This window comes from Frankliniella occidentalis, unplaced genomic scaffold, assembly GCF_000697945.3.
Source record: "Frankliniella occidentalis isolate FOCC.00 unplaced genomic scaffold, Focc_3.1 Scaffold7, whole genome shotgun sequence".
NCBI lineage: Eukaryota > Metazoa > Arthropoda > Insecta > Thysanoptera > Thripidae > Frankliniella > Frankliniella occidentalis.
The window spans coordinates 2,550,413-2,559,876 of NW_026267137.1; the positions used below are offsets into that span (position 1 = coordinate 2,550,413).

General features: G+C 47.0%; 1 protein-coding gene across 10 annotated transcripts in view; it reads right to left on the reverse strand.

The window, feature by feature from the left end:
• LOC113206657 (probable phospholipid-transporting ATPase IA) overlaps positions 1-9,464 on the reverse strand; it is a 42,244-nt gene that overhangs the window by 22,722 nt on the left and 10,058 nt on the right. For 8 of the 10 annotated variants that reach the window (XR_008011890.1, XR_008011894.1, XR_008011895.1 and 5 more), the window contains exon 1: positions 4,796-5,001. The exons of 1 other annotated variant lie outside the window; for it this stretch is intronic. Coding sequence is in view for 6 of the 9 variants with exons in the window: in XM_026422834.2 (XP_026278619.1) it covers positions 4,796-4,838 (43 nt within the window). In the remaining 3 variants the exon portion in view is untranslated. Of the gene's footprint in view, positions 1-4,795; positions 5,002-9,464 lie in introns of those variants that run through there. One more of the 10 variants, XM_026422829.2, reaches the window with a different exon arrangement.

Consider the following 9,464-nt stretch of genomic DNA (forward strand, 5'->3'; position numbering starts at 1 on the left):
TAAGTGTAGGACACATGGTGTCCGACACCTCAAGGTGCCAGCTAACGCAAGTGTCGGACACCCCTTGTCCCACAGTTATAACTGTAGGACACATTGTGTACTACACTTTTAACTGCAGTACAACTTGGACCTACACTTACAACTGTAGGACACCATGGTACTGCACTTATAAGTGTGATACTGTACGACACTTGAGTTTCCAGAGTGCAGAGCAATTTTTCTCTTGAAACAATGCAAAAATACGATTGGAATAAGATCACTTCTCTTCAAATAAGGAAACCGTAAAGATTATTTACAAGTATATTTTTCTTGTTTGAATAATATTTTTGCATTAGTCCAAGAGAGAAATTGTAATTGTGCAAACGAGAGTTCAAATATACTCGAACCAAGAAAGGATTTTACTGGGTGCATCAGTGGGACCATATACATAGGGTGTGCTCGTACTAGGTTTTTTGTTTAATTTTTAAAAAGTTATATTGTATGCTGCATGCAGGCGAGCGGCGGACCTATGGGAAGCGGGGGACGCGTAACACGCGAAGTCCAGCAAGGCCATCCACAAGCCAAATGGCCATAGTCGCAACTCTTATCTGTCATCATTCATTGCCAATCCAATGACATTTCCTTGCAAAATTTAAAATCTCTTCGGTGTTCGAGGGTTTGTGCCTCCTGAGTCCTGAGGGGCCCCTCTAGCCAACTCGTTCTAGCCTTGTCCACGCCCAAATCGCGAAAACTCGCGAGAAATCGCGCCCAACTCGCTTCAACTCGTTGTACACCGATTTTGGGATTGGGAACCTTCCCGCTTGTGGTTATCCCCTCCGCCAAATAATTAAGGGATTCGTGAGCAGTGGTCTTATTCTATGAAAGACTAGTCACATCTAATCTGTTTACTTGCCAGGGTACACTCATCGACTCATCAATGAAAAATGATAACAAGAGAAAGGGACAACAGCAGTTTCGTTAGTCATCAGGTTGATTACTGAAAAACGAATCCCTTCTCATCGATGACCGATCAGGCAAACCAAATGATCTGTGATGACTACACTGTAAAAAAAACTGTTGTAACTTAAAAACGAAAGTGTAGTTCACTTTGTTAGCAACACATGCTGTTTTTCAACAACAACATTGAGGGAAATCTCGAAAACAAAGTTTCTGACCAAAAACAGTCACTTTTGTTTTGCTCCTGGAAAAAACAGTAACGAGTTTGTTTTTTTAACGAAATGTGTTGCTAACAAAATTAGCCACTCTTTTCTTGTACATTTACAGCAAAGCAATACCACGTAGTTTCTGTTGTGGGACAATAAGCCGAATAGCACAAGTTTCGCGGGGGGTGAAATGAAAACAACATTTGTTGTTTATTAACTGCTGTATCGTTTCAAAAATGCTTGTTTTCTTACAACTCTATTTAACAGTGTAGTAAGTGATATATTCTAACAAAGCATTTGCTGTGGCAGTCCGGTGGTAATTATAAGAGATAAATAAGGCTATTCATACACTGATCAAGTATGCACCTTAAGTCATGCAATTGCAAATGTTTGACACGGTACTTGTGCACTTACAAGTGTTTTTTTTCTTTATCGTATAAGCGGGATTATACCGAGTAAACCAGTCGAGCTGAATGAAGAGTTTGTGGGAACGATCTCTTCTCGATCATCGTTTTCATAGAAAAGATACCACACTCAAAAGATAACCGCTCTCCGTTAGTGTCCTATAATGTTGTGAAGTGTTTATTGCCACACATTGCACGTCACGGCCGTTAGTGTTTTTCAATTGGACGAGTATGGGCGAAACTTTTAGCCCGGGGCGGGCCATATCGAAAACAATAACGGCCATGGCGGCATATTTTTTTTATTCAGCCGCTGGCCGCTGTAAGGCTGGAATTTCAAGCAGTGAGTCGAGTCTCTCCCCCCTCCCTTTTTTTTTCTTTTTTAAAATTTATTTGGCAGATGACGCGTGCCCTTGGGACCCAAGATCAAGGAGCTCGGTCCGGAGAGGAGCTAGAGGCAGGACCCTCGACCCCCTGACCGCCAGCCGGGGCCGGGGGCCACCCCGCAGGCGGGACGGGTCCGAAGCGTTCAATGAACCGAAACTCAAAGCGTACGCTTCTATGGTCACGCCAAAAGTGTTTCGCGAAACAAAATTGGTCTCAGTAGGGTCTCCAAATGATGTGCGAAATGTCAGAGCTATTCTAAAAGAACACAGCTTACTTCCCTTGCTCTGTAGCCCTGCTCCAGAAAGGCAATAAGCCACGGCCGTTTTACCACACCACACACCTGCTCGCGCCATAACGACGGCAGCCTCGCCAACCGAAGCCCGCCACCAACTTGTGGACAACCCTTAGAAAGAGGAGAGGTTGAAGCTCGGGTTGAAGGGAAAACGGCGGAGGGGGGGGGGGTAGGGTTTTCAGACGACAATGCCACACTCCAAGCATCAATAATACACTCCTCCCCCCTCCCCTCCCAAATCCACCTACACCGTACCGTGCATACCGGTGTCTCCATGTCACCTCATGTCTCCATCCGGCCAGGCAAGGCGACACAGGAAGTGTGCAGGATGAAGAAAGATGCGTGTGCACTGTACAAACACTCACAACAAAAAAATCATGAGGGAAAATTCCACCAAATTACAACGCAAAACAGATTAAAGGAATAAGACATCGCAGCTAATGGGTTGGCTGGTATCAACCACTCAAATTTATTTCAGACTAAAAGTTATATTTCTCGTGGCGGAGAACACTGATACTTCTACTACAGAGCTTTTCGTAGAAATAGCCTATAAAGTAACCTCTGGCATATAGTAGGAAGCACAGAGAATATCTGTCGCTATTCCAACCGACTAATCATGGGCATAGGTGAGTCAACCCAACGACACAAATTCCATTTCCTGGTGAAGACGTAGATCGTGCACCACAGCGTAAGTGCGCCGCCAGTGCTCCCCAGTCCCATCAAGGTACTGTTTTGCACATCCATTTTTTATGGGAAGACCGGAATAAGTGAAATATTTGACGCTCGGCGCCCATAGCAGCACGCGACGTGTAACCTGAAGAGGGTAGATCCGCTGTCACACGCGTGGGATCCCCGCTGTGGTGGAGAGTGCAATGTTGCCAATTCAGCTACACGCGACACTGCTCTGCGCACCCAGAAAATAAACCATCATACATGTCTAGTTTAGGGGGCACGGTAACATTTGGGTGGTTGCGAGAACTAAAAATATTGTTTTGCTCACTAAGTGGCTGTTGTCTTAACCATGGGCTGTCTCATAGGCCACTTTTTTCATAGAGCACCGCATATTTATGCGTTAGCTGGTCGCATACTCGCCTACTACCGGCATGCGATACAGTATAACCCCAAACAGTGTACGGGACCTATGGGACATCTTGTATGTTCTTGTCAGTAAACGTTTCATATAATGGTTGCCACAAATGATAATTTTTCTAGGTGAAAGCGGCACACTAATACTACAATCTTTAAAGCTTCAACTGCGACACCAACACATCGTATCTATAATAATTATCGAATCCCTTCCTGCTCACGCCACTTCCGGAGGCGCATGGGCTGCTGCTCAGCACATGGCACGAGCGGCAGTGCCCACTCTAAAAAAAATCGTATGTTGTAAATTCACAAAGATATCGGCAAGCTTTTGACTGGCTGTTATTGGAGTACAATTGTACCCAGGAACTCATTAAACGTTGTTAATCAACACAAATTGAAATCCAGGAACAAAAATGCCCTTTTTCCTACAGCGCTTTTTTTTATTATATTTTTTTCACAGTGGCTGCCGCAATACGGCCCATGGCAGGGCCGCCGCCGGCATTCTGCTGCCGGTAGGACGATGTGAAACAATATACGCTGAAATGACACACCGCACACCGTCTTCACACTAGGCCGAACAGTTTCGAGCGGTCTGAGCAGTAAAAAGCGTGCGTATCGTGGTCAGGTTATTGCTGATAGTGCATTATGGGACGGACGCTATCTTTACGAGATGGTGAGGCGAGGCGAGACTCACGTTTGAACATACTTTGCGCTTGAACCAATATTAGCTTTGGTGGCGCCACCTCGACTCACCGCACCCTTCCCTTTGTCGGTGCTTTGAAGAGGGCGATCGAAAGCGAGCAAGTTTCAAATCGCCCGCCAAAACCGGAGAGCGAGGTAGACTAAGTGGTCCTGCTGGTGATCTCATCGCGCAACACTGACTCTGCGCCAGATGTGTGGCCCACGTCGAATGTTGCGAGATTTGGCGCCACACATAACAAAACTTAGGTCTGCACATAGAATTTCGTTTACAAGACAAAAATGTTGTCGGTTTTGAGTTTGATGCCCTGGACAGTTTTCTGTGAGTGCGTTATAATTTTTTACAATAATGCGCGTAAATCTTACGTATCGTAAAAATTTGGTTAAAATTATTGAATTAATATATTGTGAATAAACATTCAAATTTCCAACTATTTTCAGTACAACGGCGCGTATTTAATGTCATTTCGTAATTCCTCATCATTTAAGAATCGGATTAACGTGTTAAACATAGAAGAAGAGACAATAACTCAGTTTTCTGTAAAATTTATGCAAGGAAACAAAATTTAATGATTTTTGTTTTTGATTACTTGATTGACAATTATTCTCGATACAAAAGTAATAGCAACGTAACGAAAAGTAATTGTCTCGTGAGGATCAGAGTTTATACCGCTATTATGTGCGTAGCTATTTCGGAATCGAGTTGCTGTATACTTCGAGCGTGTGCCTGTGTGCACAAGTCCTAGAAGCAGAGACACGTGTTTTATGTCAATTATACGTTAACGTACCCGCGGCCCAGCGGTCACTGATATCCTGCACGAGCTTATCCATGTCTCTCTCTGTCACACACGCGTACACGCGCACGCACACACACGCGCACGCACGCACACGCTAGCACCACGTGCGCGTCGGGGCGGCCTGCGGGCGGCCACGGCTCTGGGGCCGACGGGGACGAGTGGCGGCGGTCATGTCCTGCCCCGGACTGAGAGCCGAGAGCCTCGCCACGGGCCCGCCGCCCCACCCACGACCACGCCGCCGCGCCCAAGCCATGGCCCAAGCGCGCCCGCCGAGGCGCCCACCCGCGCCACAGCGCCACAGGCCGCACCACCACACTGCCGCCTTTGAGTTGAGGGCTTCTCCCTCCAGCACATCGCACATTTATACAGCAAACGACTCGGAGCAGGGAGGCAAGGTCCTCCCCCAACGCCATTATGAGCAATAAAAAAAAATGGCCAAGCAGCGGTAATCCCATTAAAGTGGGCCGACGAAACTTGAAAAAAAGATGACACATCCAGAAAAAAAAAATACTGACTGCCATGATGAGCAAAATACTAAAATTACAAGTGTAGTATACGCTGGACAAATGAAGGTGCTTGGTCGCATCTTTAGAGAGGTGCTACATGAATTTTAAATTTGTGCCTTTGTCAATGTACGAAAGAAGGACTGAACGTTCTAAAAATGAGTGCCTTTGACAATTTAAATGCCTTCCATAAGGCCTTTACTTTCCCATAGTAAAATTTTGCTCGAGAATTTTACCTCGTTTAGTAAAAAAGATGGAGATTCCAATTGTGAAATTACAAACACTACCTATCGACTTGGAGTTTACTGACGAGCAAGAATGCATCCTACCCATGGGCTTTCGTAAATTTACAACACCTTTCGTAAAAAGAACAGTTATGTCAAAAGGTTTACATTTGTTACACCTTTTCCGAGTGAACAAATTGTTAGAGCCAATACTTATTCAACGCTTTCATTCGTGGGAAAACCGCGTAGTGCTTTAAAAAATAATAATGAAGGAGTCTTCAACAAGTTAAAAATTCCCAGTCTGCCCGCTTTAATTATGTAAGTGTGCGTTTCCCCAATGAATGCGACGCCAAGGGGTATAACGCACGATACCGCGACCAGGAAATAACTGTTTTCCCTCGTTTCTACCAACACTGGAGAAACAAAGAGGACAGTGCCGTATTCACATGTTCTCTGCGACATGCCCACTATGTGGTCACGCTCCCATGTGAAATCAAAGGTATCAAAAATGAGCCGCAGGGAACGTGTTAAAGGCGTTAAATTTTAAAGCCTTTAGAAGAGCACGAAAGTTTCCAAAGGCACTATAATTTACCACCTTTGGGGCATTGTAGTGCCTTTCCATAGGGATGCGAATCTTTTGGTGCTTCTGTAAGGGCACGAAAGTCATTAACACCCCGAGAAGGGTGTTGATTCCTACCTTAGTCTTTCCAGTAAAAGTAAGCCAAAACGAGGGCAAAATCAGCCAAGTTTCCTTTTCCGAGCCCGAGTGACACGTGGCTCGTCACGTGACGCAGCGGTGTATAACGGGTAGGGGTGGGAGCGGCCCGGAGCCACACCCTGAAAGGGCCGCCCCGCCACACATCACTTAGGCCCCTCCAAGGGCGGCAACACGTCGTAAAAACCAAAATGTTGACGACGGCGGCGGCGGCAGCCGTTCGCGCGAGCATCTTTATTTTCGCCACCCGGTCAACCTTTTCCCTTTGCCGTTATCACTTTGCAGATCTGGTTTTATTTTGCGCGCGCGTTGCCCGCTTTTACGGCGCGTTTGTTCCCGGCGCCGTCATACCTCTCGCGATGAGCGCCGCGCGAAGACAAAAGTTGGGGGTTTCGGAGGGAATAATGAAACTTCCATTAGGAAAAGACAAAACAACGGCGGGCGCGGCTTGTAAAGCGCATTTCATATGAAGTGCTTACAGCCAGCCGTGGTAGTGAGTCAAAAACCAACGAAGGAACTTAACACCCGAAATACTATAGGGTTCTCCATAGAACAAGTGGACAGGAAAGAGGGGGGAGGGGGGGGGGAATCACAAAAAATAAATTCACGAGGGGGGATATGGGAAGTCTATAAATGTGTTCACAGTCATGTATCCACGTGGTTTATGGATAGCCCCCATAGGAAACACGGGACGCGGGAACGCCCCTGGAAAGATGCCTCACTACACTTTCAACAGCAGCCATGGTTGTATGGGAAAGTAAATGGAATTTGATCTCCCCGCTTCGAGCACGCCGCTCGCTGCCGCAGGGGTGGGCGGGCTGGGGCTGAGGGCTCAGGGCTCGGGGCTCGGGCGGGGGGCGTGCTACCTCGAGCAGCCCACCTATTTCACCAACAGATTCACCCCGACCACTCAATTGGGGCGCGGCTGACCCGAGCCGACCCCCCAACGTAAGAAGACGACTGTCATAGTCCATCGTCCCCCCTAGAACTAGGCCAACAGGGGCGGGCAGGGCAGCGGGGGGCCCCGTGGGGGGCTGTAGAGGAACTGGAGGGAGGAGCCAGGCCAGGGAGGCCGACCAGGGGAGCAAGGATTTGGCCTTCAGCGGCAGCGGGCCACACCCAGTCTGTCTGTCGCACGTCAAAGACCACTGCACATTCAAAAAAGAAAGAAGAAAAAAAAAACAGGCATGTCTCGCCAGAAACTACACATCTAATTCAAGTTGTTTGTCAGCGAATCAAGTAAAATGGCAATTCAGTATGTCGGTGTGAGAGTGCAATTACACGATCTCTTTGAAACTAGTGAAGGAGTCCTCGAAACGCACCTTACTGACTCAGTTTTGCAGTTATAACTATTTTGTTACGCGGTCTGATTTGCAGGGGGATTCGATAATGCTTAAGCGAATGAGCACGGTTCAAACGACGTCCTAGTTTTTATGACAAATTGGATACATCAAGACGTCCCCATGCTTTTCTCCATAAGACGTCTCAACCGTCTCCATAACCAGGACGTCGTTCTTACCGTGATACTCTCAGTACCATTCTTTCATCTGTACCTGCCTGGTTTTGGACACAATTGTATTCCGTGAAAAATAACGTCAAAACAAAGACAAGGATTTTTTTTTAATGATTAAATTGTTAACCAGAGAACCTATATGTTAAAATACTCTGTATGGCGGCTCTCTCTCCAGACGAACAACGGGAAGGGTTAACTATAAGGTTGGGTAGGGGGTGGGGGGTGCCCTTTACACCAAAGCGTCAAATGTCACGACGAGACGAAAAGGAACACGGGGGAGGGGAGCGTCCCCTTTCAATCCACCCATTTATCCCCGGAAAATGTCTTCATTGGATCGCTAACCAGCCAACCCCCAGTCCGCCCTCCGCCTTCTAGGAGGGGTGATGTCGCATGGGTTGCCTACTCTCAGGTCTCTGTTCTGCCCACCAGCCCCATAATATTCCCCTTTAAAACTGCTACTACTACACTCCCCACCACGACCCGCGGAGAGTGACCGATAGCCTGGCCATTCGATGAATTGTCTTCTTGAAGTAAATTGACGGAGTTAATCGACTTAATCTTATGCTTATCAGCCCCGACAAAGCCCTATCTGTGTTCCACCGGAACGAAAGGATTCTTTTCAAGTGGGCAACTCTCGAGTACTCCCCCCCCCCCTGCCTCCTTCAGGCCTGAGAAAAAAAGTTATCGCCCACGCCCACTACAATATCGCTCATCGGTTGCACTCTCAAAACTACAGCTTACTTTTACTATTTCAAAGGGAGAGAGAGAGCTAGAAAGAAATGATCCTCCAGGTGAGGGGTTGTCGAAGGAAGGTTAAATCGGTGCCGTTTATAGAAATGGAGGAGGAGAGACTGACCAGGGAGGGAGGGGGTGCCGCCGGATTCCGCCCCAACACCATCCCCTTCACACACACACACACACACACACGATGGTGCCACTCTGCCGATGAGGCGAGAAAGCCAAGGCGAGGGAAGGAAGGGAGGTCGACGTTGATGCTTTTTTTATTTCGCCTTAGGGGGCCAATTTGAGTGAATCCACAGCGACACGGGGGCACGCCCCAGGTCTGCCCCCCCCCCCTCTCCTCCCCTCCGTGAGCTCAAACCCCTCAAACAGTTTCTACCCCCCCCCCCCTTGCCGCGAAGGTCAGTCGAGTTCCGGGGGGAAAAGCGGAAAAGTATATCAGAAAGTGTCATATCACAGTATTGAGCTTGACTTGAAAAATAAATAAAGGGGAAAAAGAGAAAGGAAAGCGAGTAAGTTTTGCTAAAGAGCCTTAATAAATTCAGTGCGGTTGTGCATCCTGGGGGTAGGAAAACCTAGTAAAGAGTGACCACAATGTGACCACAATATGGTCACACTTAAATGAGTGAGTTGTTTCCACTCTTCCTTTCATATTTCAACATTTACTAGTGCCACAAAATTATGAATAATGACACACATATCGAAAACGATTTTAAATTGTAAAGGCAGAACGCTAGAATGCTCATCAGCTACCCTCACTCCATTAAATCGTGTCATTTTGCTGAGGGTGCTTGAGATTGCTGGGACCGTAACATGTTCTCGTGTGCCCCTCCTTGCTGTGCCAGAGATAATGTGGGTGGGGAAAATGTCAACTTAGAGGCCTGTTATATACACTACATTGGGTTGAAGACAGTAAAATGCAACGGAGTTTAAAATTTTACAAAAAAAAATACAGAGTTGATCC